Genomic DNA, 21,307 nt, shown 5'->3' with positions numbered 1-21,307 from the left:
AGGATTCAACCTTCACATTGTTTCTACTTAATTATTTACTCAAACAGGCATTCTAGAGAAGTAAGAAATGTCCCGACAATATACAGATGAAATGACACAGTTTAGCCTGCTATGATTTCCTAACCCAGCGGTGCAGAGAGAAGGAGCTAGCCGACACCAGTAACGAGCTAACAATTCTGAGGTATATACTGTTCATAGCCCAGGGGAGAAGATGGGCCATTCTGAGGTGCTGTATATACTGTTAACAGCCCAGGGGAGAAGATGGGCCATAGATTGGAGGTGTGAGTGGCGCAGTGGTCTAAGGCACTGCATCGCTGTGCTAGCTGTGCCACTAGAGATCCTGGTTCGAATCCAGGCTCTGTCGTAGCTGGCCGTGACCAGGAGACCCATGGGGCGGCGCACAATTGGCCCAGGGTAGGGGAGGGAATGGCCGGCAGGGATGTAGCTCAGTTGGTAGAGCATGGCGTTTACAACGCCAGGGTTGTGGGTTCAATTCCCACGGGGGGCCAGTATGAAAAAAAAAATGTATGCACTGTAAGTTGCTCTGGATAAGAGCGTCTGCTAAATGACTAAAATGTAAAACATGAAAAGATAAAGAGGGCGAGATTTAATGTCACAATATAGAAACCTGTTTGTATGTTCCCTATAAACAATGACTTGACTTACTTTTGATATTACCCTAATAAAGTTAAAACACTTTTGTGAATGTTTGGTGTGGTATATTAGGCTTATGATGGCAGTGCGCCAGCGCTCCAACTGATTCCGACAGTTGAACTTGAGGTGAGGAAGAATGTTTTAGGCCTACCAGAGTTACTCCTTTAATCTAACAATATAATGCTTATCTTTATAAAAAGATAAGACATTACATACTTCTGTCCAAACATAACATTATGCACACAGCACACATACCTAAGTATGATGCCCACAAAACATGCTCATCCTCTGTGTCTTACAGATCAAATCTCTTCTGTAATCTTTTAAAAACATGGGGATCATTGGGATGCGCTCTTTTGAACATGGAATACCTGTATGATGACATGATGATGTCCCCAAAGACACACCTGACACAGTGAACTCCTGACTACTCCCACAGCACAGCCCACACTTCCTTCCACAGCTCAACTCCATCACAATAACACTAAGAGGATGAAAACAGCCATAAGAAAACAAGATACCATGTATGCAAGCTTAACCTGCATTAAATTAATTACACATTAGACAACAAAGCAAAGCACATATTTATCATAGTTTTATAAGGACCCAAAAAACATAATTCATGATTTCCTGGCCATCTGCTGTAATCACCATGGAAAGCTGCTGAACCATCAAAGACACAATCAACTTCCCTAGACACTCACTCCTCTGCTGCACTGTGGATTTGTGCTCTGATTTCCCTCTTGGCAGGGTTGATGTTGGTAAGAGTCATTTATGTTGGGGGAACCTTCAACAAGGGTTCCATTCTTAATCCTGCTGGGCTGTGATGACTATCCTGTCGGTTAGACTGAGCTCGGGTCTGCTGTAGCTCCATACTCATATAGTTACTGGGAGTCATACAGCATTCCCAACCCAGTCCTGAAATATACTGGGCAATACATTGTTACGCACACACACACACACACACACACACAATTTGAAGAGAAAATAGGTCATGTCAAACTGTCAGGTGCTGGCATAAGATGCCAAATGCAAAAGCATATTCAAACTGAACTCTAAATGTTTCCAATGGACTAGCATTACTGTTGGGACATTGATTTTAGCAATGTCATCATACAAATACAGTACTTACTCCACTAAATAACTTTGTGTTGTGTCTTCATCTCCTCCTTCACCCGTCTATAGGCCTACAGAGTCCAATCTCATCATGCTGCTGCTATACATTTGTGACTTTGTCACGAATTCCGCCGAGGCTGCTCCTCCTCCTTGTTCGGGCAGGCTTCGGCGTTCGTCGTCCCCGGAGTACTAGCTGCCACCGTTTGATGTTATCTATGTTTGTTTGGTTTTGTCTGATTAGTGCACCTGTTCCATATCACGTCTTGATTATGTCACCTATAAGTTTCCTTTGGTTTTGTTTGTAGTTGTGTGTCGTTGTACGCCTGTCTGTTGGTGTAGGTTATTTTGTTTGCTTATTGTTAGTGCTGTTCGCACTTTACGCACTGTTTTGCGTATTCGCTCGCCTCCTGTTTATGAGGCCCGTTTGGATTTGTATTTTGCTCCTGTGACTATTTAAAGTTGGATCGACTAGCTTCTGTGTCCTGCGCCTGACTCCAACACCACATCCACATCAGCCCTTGACAGACTTGTACGCTGTGTATTTACAATAATTGTGGCACTAATCTATCTCCATACTTCTGTGAGAAGAGTCGACAGGCATTTCCATTGAATAATACACACTCCCCTCCTCTAATCTGACTCTAGGGGACCTGCGGGACCTGTGTTTAATGGCATTCTTGATATTTGCTCCACAGTAATAGAGAACAGAAACAGAACACAGAAACGTACGGTATAGTATATAATGTACTGTATAATAACAACAACAGCCCAACAAACAACCCAATGTACCTATACACTGAGTTTACAAAACATTAAGAACACCTTTTGCCCTCAGAACAGCCTCAAATTCGTCGGGGCATGGACTCTACAAGGTGTCGAAAGTGTTCCACAGGGATGCTGGCCCATGTTGACTCCAATGCTTCCCACAGTTGTGGCAAGTTGTCTGGATGTCCTTCGGATGTTGGACCATTCTTGATACACACGGGAAACTGTTGAGCATGAATAACCCAGCAGCGTTGCAGTTCTTGACACAAAACAGTGCACCTTGCACATACTACCATACCCTGTTCAAAGCACATATTTTGTCTTGCCCATTCACCCTCTGAAAGGCACACATACACAATCCATGTCTCAATTGTCTCAAGGCTTAAAAATCCTTCTTTAACCTGTCTCCTCCCCTTCATCTACACTGATTGAAGATGATTTAACAAATGACATCAATAAGGGATCATAGCTTTCACCTGGATTCACCTGGTCAGCCTACGTCATGGAAAGAGTTCATAATGTTTTGTACACTCAGTGCACATTATATTGTCACAAGAGTTTTAAATGACAGTTCATTATACATTTTAAAAGCATGAAGTAAACATAACACAATTGATTTGAGCCAAATCAAAATATCAATTATTTTTTGTAGTAAATTCCATGGCTTATTGTAGCATATATGCTATTCATTCAATACATTATCTCTCTAATGTATAGCTACCCTCAAAATATTCCCACTTTCCCTGACTTACTGAGTTATGACAGTATTATAATTAAGCAATAAGGCACGAGGGGGTGTGGTAAATGGCCAATATACCACGGCTAAGGGATATTCTTAAACACAACGCAACGCGGAGTGCCTGGATATATTATATACCCTTAGCCGTGGTATATTGGCCATATACCACAAACCCCCGAGGTGCCTTATTGCTATTATAAACTGGTTACCAATGTAATTAGAGCAGTAAAAATAAATGTTTTGTCATACCTGTGGTATACCGGTCTGATATACCACGGCTGTCAGCCAATCACCATTCAGGGCTTGAACCACCCAGTTTTTAATACAGGATTATAATAGTGTAGTATCAGTCAGACAGCCCCAGCTAGCCCGGGAGGAGCAGTGAGGAGGTGCTCGCCCTGTCGACTGTGTCTGGAACTGATCCAGATCATCATGGCTGGATTGGTTCCAGGTGCAAAAAAGCTGGCAGGCACATTGAAGAGGGACCTCTCCGAGATCCGGCTGTTCAGTTCAGCGCAGAGCAGACATTCGGCGTTGAGCTGCCAGATAGACTGCTGCGTTACAGTGGGATAAAATCATATTGTTTTATATGACTTCCATTGCTTTCTGGAACGTATTTGAATCGAAAATGGACGATAGAGCGACAATATAATTTTTGGTTAGTTGTCAGGGAGTTTCTGGAGTTTGCCTTTAGTTTCTTGCTTGTCAATTATTTATTATTTGAGAGTATTTGTTTGGGATGAAATACTGTTTACCGACCGTCTGATGCAGATGAAACTGTTAGGCTATAATAACAAATCAAAGGTTTGTGGATTAGGGTATAGCCTACAGGCACAGAAATACACGATTAATGTGTGACAAATTAAAGTTATGGTTTTATAATGTAATGACAATATTCTAATATTATTTTGTTATTTGTTATTTGAGAAATCTCCTTTGAATGAAGAATTTGACCAGGGATTGCCCATCTCCGAATGACGGGATATGTGTGCATTTTGGGTTGCAGTCATTCAAGAAAATTGGTTGGCTCGTCATCGCCTTAAGTGACTTTGCCTGGTTTTTGTTTTGAGCTCTCCCAGAAATGGTGGGGCACCTACATTTACAAGCTATGGATGATAGTCTGAAAGGAAAGAATCGGGAGGGACTGCTTGACAGTCCGGATTCGGGACTCCCTCCGAGTCCAAGTCCGCCCTTCTATTCGCTGTCCCCGGGTCTGCTCGAGTCGCGCTCCGGGAGTTGTACGACGCCAGTCGAGAACCATGGATACTATAAAAACGAGAGCAAAGAAGGCAAACTGGTAAGCAACAGTTGATAAAGTGTTTTGATAGCTTACAAGTGCCGCTGGCTCTGCGCATTGTGCGCAACCAGTGCGCTATTCTGAAAAAAAAGAAAACAACTGAAATTGTATGAGCAAGACAAGAAGGAATTGCATCTATCTACCCTCCGATTGACTTTATTGTTAAACCATGTGTCCGTCATGGTAGTATGTAAACTGTTTTGTTGTGGACAGATACTTGAACTTGCATATTGCTTACTCCTTAACATCTGGTATTCCTCTTACTGTTGGAATTTCACTGGTGCAGCGCATAGGCCTAGACATTTTCTGATTCAGTATTATCTTTAGAAATCAAATAGTTCAATGGATTCTGACATGTCTTGATGATTGTTTGATTCAGGATCATGAATCTCAAACAATAATAAACAAGTTGTTCATGTTCATGGATAAATTATTGATAGGCCTTCCCTCAGATCAGACATCTAGGACATGTGTTATAACCCTTGTAGCCTATAGGACTGGATGAAATAGAACCAATGATCTAGCTTTGTCTCATTTCTGTGTTAAAATGGATTCAATTGTTTGTGGTGATTTTGTAATTTGTAATAATTAACTTTTCACTGCAGAAACCCCAAGAGAAGCAGTGTCCATTAACACCCTTTCTGTTAATGTTCCATGAAAGGGATGTGCATCAACCTGTGTTATTTCCAATTGTTTTGATATTTTCTTGCCTCTTGAGTGAATATTTAACAATACTTAAGAGTCAATGAGGAATGTTACAAGAGAGTCACAGCGGATGTCAAACATTTCTCTATGTCTGTCCCATTCATGATGGAATAGTTTGAAAGTTCAATGGCAGCCCAGGGTTGAAGTGACCCATAGAAACAAACAGAACTCTAGGTCAATGTGTAAACACTTTAACCTTGTGGTGGTAGCAATGGAAATGGGTGAGGGGACAAAACAGAGTGTGATTGTGATTATATCTGATTAGTTCCTTGTGTCTGTTGTGGTCTCCATTACTGACAACTCTCAGGTTAATGCCCTCTAGTCGACCACACTGCTGCTGCTCATACAGAATATTGCACTATAACCTGGCTTTACCCTCTCACTGCAGCCAATGCCAGCTTGGAAACCAGACAGCCCATATAGGCACATGCTTCGGCTTGAAATCCCCAATAAATAGATACAGTGTGAATAGTGCCTCACACTTGGGAGAGGACACACAATTGATTTATTAATATTTGATCAAGAAATGCAATTTATGTAATGTTAGTTATAAATAATAACAGTTGTATCAATCGTTTGCTATGATTTGAGCGAAGTGTAGTAATCCCACTGAGGAACAAAGGTCATTTAAATTAGAAATAATTACCAAGGCACTCCTTATTTAACAATCTAAGGAACATGTTCCTACAGGTCTAGATGGCATTTTTATGTGCTTTTAGAGGGAAGCCAGCAGCCAACTCCACAGACAGTACAATACAGTAGATGGGAGTTGCGTGACAGTGGTTTGTTGAGGCCTGAAAGGGAGAGATATGGTACTAATCCCCTGGATGTGGGGACTGGTGGAGCTCCCCTGCTTTGTGGTTTCCCTTCAAAACAGCAGCTTTGATAGGGGCTGATTCTGCTTGTGGGTCCAATACCTTTAATGGGATTGTGCATGTATGTAAAAAATATATCTCTTCCATTAGAAAAGGCTTGCAAAGCTTTTTTTGTGGGAGTTTGGGCTATTTTCTTTTATATACAGTATGTGCATGCTTGGCACTGGCAGTAGGCAGACATGCATGCACTTGCATAAACACATGCATGCACTTGCAGAAAACTTGACAAGCAGCATATCAGATGAAAGGAGGTTGTCAATGGAGGGGGTGAGCAGGTTCAACTGTATCCCCTTGGATATACATATATTTGTATCACAGTAAAACTCCTGCTTTATATTCTGGTTATTAGACTGTTCATTACACTGTTATAGCTTCATAGTGGGGGGGCTGAGAGTCCCTCTCATGTGTCAGTGTTCTGGCCCAGTCAAGGAGCTCAGTCAGCACTATAACTATCCCTGGATTAGTGTATAGGACATAAAGGAGACTCGTGTTGTGTCATTAGGTGCTTATTCCAACTGTAGTGTTGATATTGATAGTGATGCTGGAGTTTGAGGACATCTACTATACTCAGTCAGCAGTTTACTGTGTGATGATGATGACTTTTTCCTTACTCCAGTTCCTCGTGATCTACCTCGAGTGTGTGAGAGAGTTGCTCTTTGTTTGAGTGTGTATTGTACTGTATGTAGCTTTATGCTTAGCTTCACACCACGTCGACTAGGTGGGTAGAGATGTGCTTCCTGGAGAATGAGTTCCGTATGTGTGCTGCTGCTTGGGTACTGTAGATTAGGGATGAACATTTTCCCGAAAATCTACCAAATTTCAATACCGGGAATAATTCATATTTATCCCGAGAGTCCCGGGAAATACCACAAAAATCGTAAGTGCCCATTTAAAGCGTTTAAAACCAAATATGGTTACTATCCCAGGCTTCTCCCAAAATAAGATTGTCACTGCGCCACATTGCCGGCTTGGCTGCGCCACTATGTAAAGATTTCACAGCAAGTGAAACTGATAGTAATGATAGAGTAAGTTTGATCGCCAATGACATTGTTGTGAATTGCGAAACAGGCCGTTCATAAATTCCGAGCGTTATCATTTTCCTAAATTAATTCAGCGCATTTCAGCAGTAGGCCTAGTCTATATGGACAAAGAGCGCGCTCAGGACGCATAGAGCGCACCTCTAGTAGGCTATAGCATTGTCGAATCATACAAACTTTGTAACGGCAGTCAAACAAAAGTCAAATGACCAAGCTTGCTAGATAACCTCTAACGAATGACAGAATATCTCCTATTTTGCTAAATCGAGTCGATAATTATACAGATAGCATATCAGCTCACGAATAACGGGGATATGAAGAGAGGACATTGTTTAAATATCAAGGTATCTTAACGGGGACCAACTAAAAACAAATATCCATATCTACTCTCATACCGTTTGGTAAATGACTAAAATGTAAATGTCTCAAAGCAGCGCGATGGCGCTGTCCCAATCAAAACGGTGCTGAAGTTATCATCTAGGTGACCACACACGACTATTGCCTTAAATTAATATAACGGTTGGATATGACTTTCGGAGTTTTTGTATAAGAAAGCATTTGATACATGGCTTCAATTGCATTAGCCTACTTTATTCCAATATTTGTATCATTAGTTGATCATAACTAAGGTGAATTTTCCTCTGCGCTTTTTCTAGGCCCAATGGCTGTTTCCTTGTCTCCTTACTCGACTGCCGCCCACCTCTGCTGCGTTGTTCACAACACCAGTTTAAATCAATATAGCCTACTGTTTTCTAGAAATCTGGCAGGGGGGGTCGGGCTCATTTAATTTCTGCGATTTCGGACCAGGCCTGGGCTTCAGTTCACCGGGCTTGGGTAGGACCGGGATCACATTTTCAGTTCTAATGAGAACTCTAAACTGCAGTCGGGTCTTGTGTGCAGTCCGGCAGTGTCAATTATGCACGTACTTTCAATGTATGGCGACTTTGTGTGAAGTAAATATGCTAGGCTACCTGTTCGGATAATGTGCTATTTGTGGGAATGCTTTAGTGCAACCCATTGGGTGAAAATGTAATTTCCCTTGTCATTTAATTTGTGAAGAGTGGTCCTGGGCCCCTAGCCTGGAGCCCACCTACCATTCAAAAGTGTTTACACTTTCAAAGGCTGCCAACACATTAATTCCTCTGGATAAACAGCCAGGATGCTGCTTCTGCCAGAGCACAGAAGACATGCCAATCACACTCTTTTAATATGTTGATGCCAGCAGCACACAGTGGAAAATTAATGATTTTGCAGATTATGGTCCATTTACAGGGATTAACAGCAATGAGGGTAGCATGGTTATTGGTTACACTAGCTCTCATCTGAGTGAGAGTGATATACTCAGCAGAGCTGAAGTTGCAAGCTGGGGTACAGTACAGCCCACAGAGTGAGGTTTTGTTGGGTGCCGATTTGGGGGTTTGGGTAAGACGAGAGCTGTGTGCTGCACAGTGATTTGGGTGGCACCTCTGCTGTGCCCTTGGCCTGTTCTGACCTGTCCCAAGAGCTATGATGTTGGAGAGACATGTGCAGCCAAACCTTAACGTGACAACTTTGCTCGATCTACCCTTTGTAATGACAGAGAGAGAAAGAGAGGGAGAGAAAGAGAGATGGTGGGAGCAGAATGATATAGTTGATTCAGGAAGTTCGTGTTTGGGGAGATCCTGTAATTACACATAAAAGTGTTAGTTGGACGTCTTGGACTCACAACGAAACGTGTATTGTCTGGATGGCATTATGACTAGATGTCATGTTGACTGGATGACATCCGTGCGTGCCTATGGGCTAAGACAGCAGCACTGTATAGACTTGGCAAAGGATTTAGAATTTGCTAATTGGTTCCAGAAGCGGTAGTTACAGTGTATGGGTTTGTGCCTATGACTTTATTGGTCTCTAGGCAGATGGTGGGACAGGACAGCAAAGTCCCTATGGAGAGGCCTTCTCATAAGGTCTTTCTCAGTCAGAATGCTGGGTGTAACAGGTGAACCAAGTCTGGAGCATAGGAAAGATCTAACACTGACACCTACTAGAGGGTATTTCACTCTCTGATGACATGGTCTAACCAGTTTGTCATACTGTGCTATACTGTACCGTATGTGAGACATACTCTGATGAGATACATACAGTGCCATGAGGTTGACAACACTGACTACAAGGCTTCATCCATTTACAGTCAAATGAAATAAAATGAACCTTAACATGTATGTGACCTCTCTGGGACAGGGTTTGTTGTGTAGTGCAGACAGACAGACAGAGACAGACAGACAGACAGTAGCCTCTCTCCTGTCCTGGACAGCCATGTGTGCTGTTGGCTGGGCTGGTGTGTGTGTCTGGACTGTAGGCGCTCTGTGGGGTTGATTTAGTGGAGGGAGCAGAGCGGTTCTAATGGCTTGAGCAGTTGGAGCAGTGACATTGCCCAGGTCCAGGAGACACAGAGGTGGAGGAATGCTCTCAACTAGCCCTCTCAGCTACACAACAGGCAGACAGGATGGCTGGCTTTGGAAGTTCTTTCAGAAGCATACAACTGGGCTGCTAATAGTGGGATCTCGCAGGACAGTCTACTCTTGCCTGTAGAATGGATTCTGCCAGCCCACTTCCCTCATCTGCCAGCTCACTTCCCCTCACCACCAGTAGGTTCGTTTTTACACATTAACAGGGGGTAAAGTGATGGATTTATAAGAATGGCCTCCCTAACCTCATACCTATATCCTCCCCTAGCTGCCGTACCTTCTCCTGAACTCAACGGGGACGGACCCGAGGGCACGCATGTACCCTGTGTTCTTTGGGGAGAGCATCGAGGTCATCCCAAAACCTGAAACAGAGATCAAGTGAGTGACCCTTCACCAAACTACATACAGAATGACTTGCTATTAATAGTAGGGCTGTGACGGTCATGGAATTTTGGATGACGGTAATTGGCCAGCCAAATGACCACGTTCACCGTAATAACCGTTCGAATAGCATTTCTTTAAAAAAAAAATATATATATATATATATATACACTACCGTTCAAAGGTTTGGGGTCACTTAGAAATGTCCTTGTTTTCGAAAGAAAAGCATTTTTTTTGTCCACTAAAATAACATCAAATTGATCAGAAATACAGTGTAGATATTGTTAATGTTGTAAATGGCTATTGTAGCTGGAAACGGCAGATTTTTAATGGAATATCTACATAGGCGTACAGAGGCCCATTATCAGCAACCATCAGTCCTGTGTTCCAATGGCACGTTGTGTTTGCTAATCCAAGTTTATGATTTTAAAAGGCTAATTGATAATTAGAAAACCCTTTTGCAATTATGTTAGCACAGCTGAAAACTGTTGTGCTGATTAAAGAAGCAATAAAACTGGCCTTCTTGAGACTAGTTGAGTATCTGGAGCATCAGCAATTGTGGGTTTGATTACAGGCTCAAAATGGCCAGAAACAAATAACTTTCTTCTGAAACTCGTCAGGCTATTCTTGTTCTGAGAAATTAAGGCTATTCCATGCAAGAAATTGTGTGTACTACTCCCTTCACAGAACAGCGCAAACTGGCTCTAACCAGAATAGAAAGAGGAGTGGGAGGCCCTGGTGCACAACTGAGCAAGAGGACAAATACATTAGAGTGTCTAGTTTGAGAAACAGACGTCTCACAGGTCCTCAACTGGCAGCTTCATTAAATAGCACCCGCAAAACACCAGTCTCAACGTCAACAGTGAAGAGGCGACTCCGGGATGCTGACCTTCTAGGCAGAGTTGCAAAGAAAAAGCCATATCTCAGACTGGCCAATAAAAAGAAAAGATTAAGATGGGCAGTCTGAGGTATGGCTTTTTCTTTGTAACTCTGCCTAGAAGGTCAGCGTCCCAGAGTCACCTCTTGACTGTTGACATACACAGGGAGTAGTACACAGCGTTGTACGAGATCTTCAATTTCTTGGCAATTTCTCGCATGGAATAGCTTTCATTTCTCAGAACAAGAATAGACTGACGAGTTTCAGAAGAAAGTTATTTGTTTCTGGCCATTTTGAGCCTGTAATCGAACCCACAATTGCCGACGCTCCAGATACTCAACTAGTCTCAAGAAGGCCAGTTTTATTGCTTCTTTAATCAGCACAACAGTTTTCAGCTGTGCTAACATAATTGCAAAAGTGTTTTCTAATGATCAATTAGCCTTTTAAAATGATAAACTTGGATTAGCAAACACAACATGCCATTGGAACACAGGACTGATGGTTGCTGATTGTCACGGTTCAGACAGACGACAAGAGGACCACAATTGCGTCACACCAGAAAGTTTATTAAAACTTAAGGGAAAAGGGAAGTAGGGAGTGAGTGAAGGCTCCAGGGGTTATCCCGTCCAATGTGCTGGGTCTGTGCCCCCCCCCAGTGGCAGCGATGCGTCCGATGACGCCGGTGGTTGGTGGTCCAGAAGTCCTGGGGGGAGGAAACACAGACACAACGGGCGGATGAAACAAGGCAGAAGTACAGTTCAAGGGAAATCCAAATACGTTGTAGCAAGGCAGAAGACTGGTCAGAGTTACCGGGGTCGAAGAGTAGTCAGGAGTCGTAAGGGCAGAGAGCAGGTCTGGTTTTCCTGGGGCAGAAGAGTATCCAAGAATCAGGCAGGTCCGGGGTCACAAAACAAGGGTGAGCCAGAAGCGCGAGCACACAGGTTCCGGTGTGAGCTTTGCAGACGATCTGACAAAGGAGAGCTGAAAGACGGGACTTTAAATACTGGGAGAGGTTAGTGGGTAATGCAGCGCAGCTGGCAGAGTAATTAGAGCCGAGCAGAGCAGGAACAGGTGGAGCTCGTTAGGCTGAGTAGAGAGAGAGAGAATGAGCAGAGTGGAAGATAGTGGAAACACATTAAGGTGGTAACCCGGTGGAGTGAGAGGGCTCATGACAGAACCCCCCCAAGGGGACGGCCCCAGAAGTCCCAAGAGCAACACCACGCCGGGCGGGAGGAGGGGAGCCGGAGGAGGGCTAGAACTCCTCCGAACGGTCCGAGCGAACGCCCTCATCCTCGGAGGAAGCCGGAGGGCCGTGGTCGGGAGATGGGACAGGTCCCGAGACAGGATCAGGCACAGGACAGGAAGCCGAGCGGGCAGGACGGTTAGGGATCCCCTCTGGGGCGGCCCCTACGGATTGCAGGTTGATCAGGATGCCGTTGGTGGAAGGCGGTGATGAGAGTCCTATCCACAATCCGACTAGCTGGCACCCAGGTCCTTTCCTCAGGTCCATAGCCCTCCCAGTCAATGAGGTACTGGAGACCCCTACCCCTCCGTCTGGACCGAAGCAGGCGGCGGACGGTGTAAACCAGACCACCATCGACGAGCCGTGGAGGAGGAGGACAAGGCGCAGCAGGGACCAGCGGACTCTCATGAATGGGCTTAATCTTAGACACATGGAAAGTGGGGGTGCACCCTCATGGAATTAGGCAGTTGGAGCCGGACAGCAGTTGGGCTAATCACTCTTATGATAGGGAATGGGCCAATGAACCGAGGTGCCAACTTCTGCGACTCCACCCTGAGTGGCAGGTTCCTTGATGACAACCACACCCTTTGACCAACATGGTAGGTGGGAGCAGGGATTCTCCGACGGTTGGCCCCGGTAGTGTAGCTGGCAACGGATCTGAGAAGTGTGGCTCGGGCCTGTGACCAGGTGCGGCGACATCGACGGGCAAACGCAAGTGCAGATGGGCAAGTAACCTCCCTTCCTGACTGGCAAATAGAGGAGGCTGGTATCCATAAACACATTGGAAAGGGGGACATACCGATGGCAGAGCAGGTCAGAGAATTGTGTGCGTACTCCACCCATGTCAATTGCTGCGACCAGGAGTGGGGGTTGCGTGAAGTCATGCATCGCAGTGCCTTCTCGAGCTCCTGATTTGCCCGCTCTGACTGCCCATTGGATTGGGGATGGAATCCGGAAGTCAGACTGACTGTGGCTCCCAGCAGGTGACAGAACTCCTTCCAAAAAGCGGAGGAGAATTGTGGACCACGGTCAGAAACTACATCCTTTGGCAGTCCGTGGATCCGGAAGACGTGTTCCAGGACCACCTGGGCGGTCTCCTTGGCGGTTGGGAGCTTGGGGAGGGGAATGAAGTGTGCCATCTTGCTGAATCGGTCAACTATGGTGAGAATGACGGTCTTGCCCCTTGAAGGGGGCAGCCCCGTGACAAAGTCAAGGGCGATGTGAGACCAGGGACGTCTGGGCACAGGCAGGGGCTGCAGCAATCCGGCTGGGGGCTGGCAGGACGACTTGTGTTGGTTGCAGATGGGGCAGGCTTGGACGAATTCCCGTACATCCTTTCTCAGAGCGGGCCACCAGAACCTCTGGGCGAGCAGGTTGTAAGTGCGGGTGGAGCCCGGGTGACAAGCTAGGCGGAGTCATGTCCCCACTGAACGACCTGGGACCTTAGGTTTTCGGGGACAAAAAGGCGGTCAGCTGGGCAAGTGCTGGGACCGGGCTGGTTACGGAGAGCTTCCAGCACCTGTTCCTCAACAGCCCAGGTCAGAGCTGCTACGATGCAGGGACTTGGCAGAATCGACACAGGATCCTTGGAGGGGTTGTCATCCTTCTGGAATTGACGGGAGAGGGCGTCTGGCTTGGTGTTGCGTGACCCAGGCCGGTATGACAGAGTGAAATTGAACCTGGTGAAGAACAGGGCCCAGCGGGACTGCCTGGAGTTCAACCGTTTGGCCGTGCGGATGTACTCCAAGTTCTTATGATCGGTCCAAACGAGAAATGGAATGGTGGACCCCTCCAGCCAGTGACGCCACTCCTCCAAGGCAAGCTTCACAGCCAGCAGCTCTCGGTTCCCTATGTCGTAATTGCACTCAGAGGGGGACAACCGACGTGAGAAAAAGGCACAGGGATGGAGCTTCCTATCCTCCGCAGCCCACTGAGAAATCACAGCACCAACTCCCACATCCGAGGCGTCCACCTCCACAATGAATTGCCGGTCCACGTCAGGCATCTGGAGGATGGGAGCGGAGGTGAACCTTACCTTGAGGGTACTGAAGGCCTTGTCGGCTGCTGGGGTCCAGGTGAAGGGTTGCTTGGTGCTGGTTAGAGCAGTGAGAGGGGCAGCAACGGTACTGTAGTTCCGGATAAACTTTCTATAGAAGTTAGCAAACCCCAGAAACTGTTGCAGCTTCTTTCTGTTCTCCGGAACTGGCCATGACGTGACTGCTGATACTTTGGCAGGATCCATTTGGATACTTCCCTCTGCCACTATGCTACCCCAGGAAGGCCACTGTCTTGACGTGAAACTCACATTTCTCTGCCTTGGCGTGAGGGAATTCTCCAGAAGACGATGAAGGACTTGCTGGACATGGCGGGTGTGTTCAGACAGGTTTCTGGAGTAGATTAAGATGTCATCCAGGTAAACGAAGACAAACTTGTTTAACATGTCCCGCAGTACATCATTCACTAGAGCCTGGAACACAGCAGGAGCATTGGTGAGGCCAAAAGGCATAACCAGATACTCGTAGTGGCCTGTTGGTGTATTGAATGCGGTCTTCCATTCATCTCCCTCCCGGATCCGCACTAGGTGGTAAGCGTTTCTGAGATCCAACTTGGTAAAAACAGTGGCTCCCTGGAGCAACTCAAAAGCAGAGGTGAGCAGAGGGAGAGGGTAACGGTTTTTCACTGTGATGTCGTTGAGTCCCCTGTAGTCGATGCAGGGGCGAAGAGATCCGTCCCTCTTCCCCACAAAGAAGAAGCCAGCACCAGCCGGAGATGAAGATGAACGGATCAATCCTGTGGACAGAGAGTCATTGATGTAGTCCTCCATGGACCTTCTTTCAGGAGCAGACAACGAATAAAGACGGCCCCTTGGAGGGGCTGTTCCAGGGAGGAGGTCGATGGCACAGTCGTACGGTCGGTGAGGGGGCAGAGATGTGGCTCTTGCTTTGTTAAACACTTCTCTGAGACCATGGTAGCATTCTGGGACATGGGAGAGGTCAGGGGCGGAGTTAGTAGGTACTGGCCGAGGGGGTAGTGCGGCAGCAAGCAGGCAGGTTCGGTGGCAGTCCTCTCCCCACTCCCTGATCACCCCGGGTCACCCAGTCGAGCTGAGGGTTGTGCCGGGCGGAGCCATGGGTAACCCAGGATGAGGGGTTGGCCTGGAGAGGGGAGCAGGTGAAACTGGATAGTCTCTTGATGGTTTCCGGACAGACCCATCAAGACCGGGGCCGTGACATGAGTGACCGATCCGAGTAAGTGTCCGTCCAGAGCCCGGGCAGGAATAGGAGGTGTCAAACGGAGGTTCTCCAGTCCCAGTTGGCGTGCCAGCTTGATGTCCATTATGTTGGCTTCGGCGCCAGAATCCACCAGAGCAGCCAGGGTGTGAGTAGAGTCAGAGAGGCGGAGGTGAACTTGCAGCAAGGGTTTTCGTTCGGAGGACTGGATGGTCATTGAGCTCAACCGGACTCCCCCTATGCCTGGTGAGCTTCGGCTTTTAAAGGGCAGGTTACCACACGATGTCCATCACCTCCACAATAGAGGCAGAGGTTTGAGGTGAAGCGGCGCTGGCGCTCTGCAGGAGTGAGAGAGGCTCGCCCAATCTCCATAGGCTCAGACTGATCAAGCTGACTTGGGTGAGTGGCAGTAGCTGACAGGAGCCCAGTCGGATCTCTCCGAATGCCGGTAGTTGGTGGACCTTGGCGCCCCCTCCCGGCGACGGGTCTGTATCCTTCTGTCGATCCGGACAGTCAGTGCGATGGCTTCATCAAGAGTGGAAGGCAGTTCATGGGAGACCAACTCGTCCTTGATATAGTCAGCCAAGCTATGGAAGAACGCGTCCACCAACGATGGTGTGTTCCAAGAACTTCGTCTTGCCAGGGTTCGAAGTCGATGGAATGGTCTGCGACTGTACGTCTGCCTTGTCGAATACTGAACAGTTCACGAGACGCCTCTGCGGTTGGTGAATCCAGGTCAAACACCTTCAGCCTCTCCTCAGCAAACAGGTCGAAGGTTGCACATGCGGGGGTTTGACGTTCGAACTCTGCTGTTCCCCAGAGTCGAGCTCGGCCCGTCAGGTGAGTGATGGCATACCCGACCCTAGCCCCCTCCGTGGCGAAGGTCCTTGGCTGCAAGGAGAACTGAAGTCGGCAGCTAGTCAGGAATGGCCGGACCTGGGTAGAATCGCCGTTGAACCGCTCGGGGTTTCCAATCTTGGGTTCCGGGGCAGCGGCTGAAATGACCGGGGCAGGTAACTCGGAGGCAGGGCTGGTGGGCAGACTGGCTGGGGTAAGGTTGGTGAGGAGTTGGATGATCCTGGCGAGTTGTTGTTGCTGCTGCTGGGACTGCTGCTGGTGCTGCTGGAACTGCTGATGCTGTTGGTGGCCGACCTGAAGCAGAGAGGTGATGTCGCCGCTCATGCGACCTAGCTCTCTCTCAGTGTGTTCCAGGCGTAGCATGGCGGTGGGTTGCTCAGGTTCTTCGGTTTCCATGTCGGGGGAAGTGTGCGCTGAGTCCATGATGGTCGGATCGTACTGTCACGGTTCAGACAGACGACAAGAGGACCACAATTGCGTCACACCAGAAAGTTTATTAAAACTTAAGGGAAAAGGGAAGTAGGGAGTGAGTGAAGGCTCCAGGGGTTATCCCGTCCAATGTGCTGGGTCTGTGCCCCCCAGTGGCAGCGATCGTCCGATGACGCCGGTGGTTGGTGGTCCAGAAGTCCTGGGGGAGGAAACACAGACACAACGGGGCGGATGAAACAAGGCAGAAGTACAGTTCAAGGGAAATCCAAATACGTTGTAGCAAGGCAGAAGACTGGTCAGAGTTACCGGGGTCGAAGAGTAGTCAGGAGTCGTAAGGGCAGAGAGCAGGTCTGGTTTTCCTGGGGCAGAAGAGTATCCAAGAATCAGGCAGGTCCGGGGTCACAAAACAAGGGTGAGCCAGAAGCGCGAGCACACAGGTTCCGGGTGTGAGCTTTGCAGACGATCTGACAAAGGAGAGCTGAAAGACGGGACTTTAAATACTGGGAGAGGTTAGTGGGTAATGCAGCGCAGCTGGCAGAGTAATTAGAGCCGAGCAGAGCAGGAACAGGTGGAGCTCGTTAGGCTGAGTAGAGAGAGAGAGATGAGCAGAGTGGAAGATAGTGGAAACACATTAAGGTGGTAACCCGGTGGAGTGAGAGGGCTCATGACAGCTGATAATGGGCCTCTCTACGCCTATGTAGATATTCCATTAAAAAATCAGCCGTTTCCAGCTACAATAGCCATTTACAACATTAACAATGTCTACACTGTATTTCTGATCAATTTTGTTATTTTAATAGTCAACATTTTTTTTCTTTTCTTTCGAAAACAAGGACATTTCTAAGTGACCCCAAAGGTTTGAACGGTAGTATATATATATATATATATATATATATAAATTATATCATAAATTTTGATGCACATTTTCTCCTCCGCTCCTGACTGCATGTGCTGCCATAGAAATAGATTGAATAGAATGGGCGTCCCCATTCAAGTCAATGATGGTATAATGGGTGGACTGGCGACCATTGCAAAGCAGGAAGTAAAATAATGAAGTGTACCCAGATTTGCTGATTCAACTCAACTGACATTACAAAAAAAACATTCCATTGCATGAGCCACATCAGTTAACATAATTTGAATGAACATTCTACATTACCATGGAAATTATTGCATCACAATACCAGGCAACCATTGCGAGTGTACCTATGAGTTTTTAACAGTCAAATTGCCTCACGGATGCCCGGCCATCTGGTCTTTAGTCAGCTGCCCCCCCCCAAAAAAATTAATAATAATAATAATAATAATGATGGTCTTCATCCATAACTGTCGGTTACAAGGTTATACAGTAATTGTGACAGCCCTACTTAATAGTGCCATCTAGTGATCAGCTATATACCATTTACTGCAGAATCTATGACTTAATGTTTTTTTATTTAATTTCACCTTTATTTAACCAGGTAGGCCAGTTGAGAACAAGTTCTCATTTACAATTGCGACCTGGCCAAGATAAAGCAAAGCAGTGCGATAAAAACAACAACAACACAGAGTTACACATGGGATAAAACAAAACATACAGTCAATAACACAATAGCTCTTCAAAGTACTTTGGTACTTCAGTACTTAATCCCATGTCTTTGGTTCTACTCCCCAGGTGTAACTCTGAGGTGAAGTATGACTCAGACAAGCACTACCGGGACCAGGTGTACTGCGCTCCCGTTCCAACAGTGACGTCCTACAGCGAGACGGTCGTTGCCGTGCAGAACTGCACCTGGAGGAGTTACAAGTCCCAGGTGTACCTAGAGCCGCGCCAGAGGCCCCTGCACTACCAGAGCACCACCATAGTGTACCCCAAACACGCCAAGAACACTTACCGCACCACGCTCAATTACAACGCTACGGGCTCCCGCCGCTGGTTTGTCTCCACTGTCCAGCTGGAGTCCAGTGAGGATAGCAGCCCCTGCATCATCTACACAGAGGACCTCTAAACCTGATCCCAGACCTGCCTGGCGAATCCTACTGTTATGGACACACACACACACAGAGGCGGACAGACGGGTGGACACACAGGAAGACTGACAGACTGACACACAGAGCGTGGTCATATTGCATAATGTAGGAGGGGTACTGTAGGGGAAGTACAGCAAATCTCATAGGCCTTTAAAGAGCAGTACTTCATGGTTCATTATTTGTCTTATTGAGTTGAGCGCTGCCAGTCTGTAGCCTCCTCTCATCTCCAGGAACACCTCTGATAGCTGAGCATGACTAATTAAGGGTTGATGGTAGCATGTTACACATCTTGTTGGACTGTCAATATGCATTATAGAAATGACATATTCATGAATGCTCAAAAGGGAAAATTTAAGAATACACAGACACACTCATGAAAAGCGGCCTTTGTGTAAATGATGTGGGTATTCTGAAAAGAGGGGGAAACAGAAATGCAATACTTAGTATTTGAAAGAATGGACCAAAGATTTTGTAACAAAGGAGGTTTCACCCTAGTAGTGAGTCATGTCTTTGTCACAACCTCATCAAACTGTCAGAAAGGACTCCTGCATTAGATCTAAATCACATCTTTCTCATTGCACCACATCTTGAGGGTGTCATGAGTACATTATTGTAGTCTCCAGTGATGTCAAACTCCTCTCTGCAGCTCTGCTGTCTTGCTTTGACACCAAACCACATCTTCACGATATAAACTCTAGAATCTGCCTTTTTTGTCTGATAGACAAAGGTCTTTTAAAGGAAAATATCACATTCTCCACACCATTTTCTACAACAAATCGAGTCTTAGCAGGCACCTTGAACAGCAGGCAGACAGACAGTCAAGGTTTCTGTTATAGAATGCCTCTGGTGAAGGAGATGCTTTTTGTCGCTGCCATAACTACAAGCCAACCTGCCAGTTGCAAATGCCAACCTTGGATCCAGAGAGGAGGAGGGAGAGCAGAGCTAGCCAGTTAATACTGTCACTAGCTGGGCAAAGCTGAGGAACATTTCTGTCTGTTTTTAGACATAGCCAGCTCTAGCCTCTGATGTTCTGGTTGTTTGGCAGACTGGTAAATACAACCATAAAAATCCCAACATATACTCTCTCCAGCACACTGTTGTAATATACAGGATAGTGAAATGGGTGGCTTGGATTTATATACTGCTGTCAGGTGTTGTTATAGGAAAATAATACAGATGTAATATACATTATATACATATGGATATGGATTGTGGAACCTGGTAAATATTGAACTGTGTATTATGAATTCAGATAACTTACCTCAGTGTTTTTTTAGATCTCTACTCTATTTCATTGAATATGTGTATTCCCTACTTTTAATTGACATATTGAGCTATTTTTGTAATGAAAACTGCAGTTAATGTAGGTGTTGAAAATGTACAAAGAAAGGTGTGTTTTATACACAAAAGAATATGGACAGAAGAAAGTAAGGAGAGAAAGTGAAGAGAGGCTGTGTAGTTTTATCAGCGGTTTTTGGAGGGTTTCTTGAGTGTTAAGATGTTCTGAATACTTACAATACTGAGGGTTTGAACCGTAGGTATTACAGTGGCTTGCACAGAAAGACAGTTCACTGGAAAGATTGTTGTGGGTTTCTGTGATGTGCAAAAGGTTGAGTGAGAAATCATTATTGCTACGTTTGAGGTGATGAAAGTCTAGGGGTCTGTGTTTGGTTGTTTTTCTTATTAATAAAGTTAGTGTTAGCTAACGATTGATTTTGTTATTGTAAAATACTTTCCTGTTGTATATGTGGCATTGAGGCACTTCTCTTTATATTTTTGTATATTTCCTGTGTCAATTATCTTTTTTGTTTTGGACAAGAGAAAATAATTTAAAAAGACAAATGTATACCTTAATTGAATAAAAAACAAAATCCCAAAACACAAATTGCACTATGGCCTCTTGTATTCTCAGTATTTTATTTTCAGCAGATTAAAAGAGCCTAAAAGCCTGGAACACAAAGCTGCAGTATTGACAACCTGACTTAAATTCACAGAATAATTCCCATGGCTTGTCCAAAGTTAAAGATAGGGCCAGGAACAAACAATGCAGGCCATTATTTTTCCATTATTAAAGACAGGCCATTATTTTAATTTTGTGTTCACCACAACGGAAAGGAATATCATTTATCCAGCAGCAGCACAGGAAAAAGGAAGTTCCCCAGACATAGAGCGCCAAGGAAAAGGTCACATTAAATATGGCGCAACTCCTTAACTGTTGAAGGTTCTGCTCTGCCTCACACTTTAAAGGAGTAAACAAGTGAGTGAAGGAGAGGAAAAATGAAAATGAGATACTCATAGACTTGAAAGTAAAAAGGCAGAACTTTCCCCAGAAATACTCATATCCATTACAGTCAACACTTCAACAATCATGGTTGTTTCCAAAGTTTGAATATTTAGCATCTATAACTCAAGCATTATTCCGTCCCATGAATCCATCCTATTAATACCCAAGTGATACTAAAATAACAGTAGCTCTGCCTCTCTCGTTTGGCAGAGGGCACGTAGAAGGGTTTGGGTGTATGCCTCAGAGCCCCATGGTCTCCTCAGTAGCACAAATCCATCAGCACCTCCTCCCTCACTCTGAAGCTAATAGCACCAGACAGGATTAAGATGTCACACAGGAGCTGTGACTAGGGCTTGGGCC

General features: G+C 45.8%; 1 protein-coding gene across 5 annotated transcripts; it reads left to right on the top strand.

Annotated features, from left to right (window-relative positions):
- The first annotated feature begins 3,639 nt into the window (after positions 1–3,639).
- Positions 3,640–20,062, top strand: rflna (refilin A). Of its 5 annotated transcripts, none has more exons than XM_041900879.1 (4): positions 3,640–3,932; positions 4,345–4,571; positions 9,904–10,013; positions 18,308–20,062. In XM_041900879.1, exons 2-4 carry the CDS (start codon positions 4,356–4,358, stop codon positions 18,639–18,641), a joined length of 660 nt encoding a protein of 219 aa, XP_041756813.1. In that variant the 5' UTR covers positions 3,640–3,932; positions 4,345–4,355; the 3' UTR covers positions 18,642–20,062. The 5 variants fall into 5 exon arrangements, with proteins under 5 accessions (XP_041756813.1, XP_041756812.1, XP_041756810.1 ...); XM_041900878.1 differs by having other exon boundaries at positions 4,281–4,571; XM_041900876.1 differs by having other exon boundaries at positions 4,202–4,571.
- Positions 20,063–21,307: the final 1,245 nt, after the last annotated feature.

The sequence above is a fragment of the Coregonus clupeaformis genome, chromosome 16 (genome assembly GCF_020615455.1).
Source record: "Coregonus clupeaformis isolate EN_2021a chromosome 16, ASM2061545v1, whole genome shotgun sequence".
In the NCBI taxonomy this organism is placed as follows: Eukaryota; Metazoa; Chordata; class Actinopteri; order Salmoniformes; family Salmonidae; genus Coregonus; species Coregonus clupeaformis.
Note: the sequence above shows the minus strand (reverse complement) of the source record. Positions and strands in the feature narration are given on the sequence as shown.

Bases quoted from the DNA above. Each gene is read 5' to 3' on its own strand.
- rflna (XM_041900879.1), top strand. From the start codon at position 4,356: ATGGTGGGGCACCTACATTTACAAGCTATGGATGATAGTCTGAAAGGA. The intron at 4,572-9,903 runs GTAAGCAACAGT...ATCCTCCCCTAG, and splicing joins AGAGCAAAGAAGGCAAACTG to CTGCCGTACCTTCTCCTGAA. The intron at 10,014-18,307 runs GTGAGTGACCCT...TCTACTCCCCAG, and splicing joins AAACCTGAAACAGAGATCAA to GTGTAACTCTGAGGTGAAGT.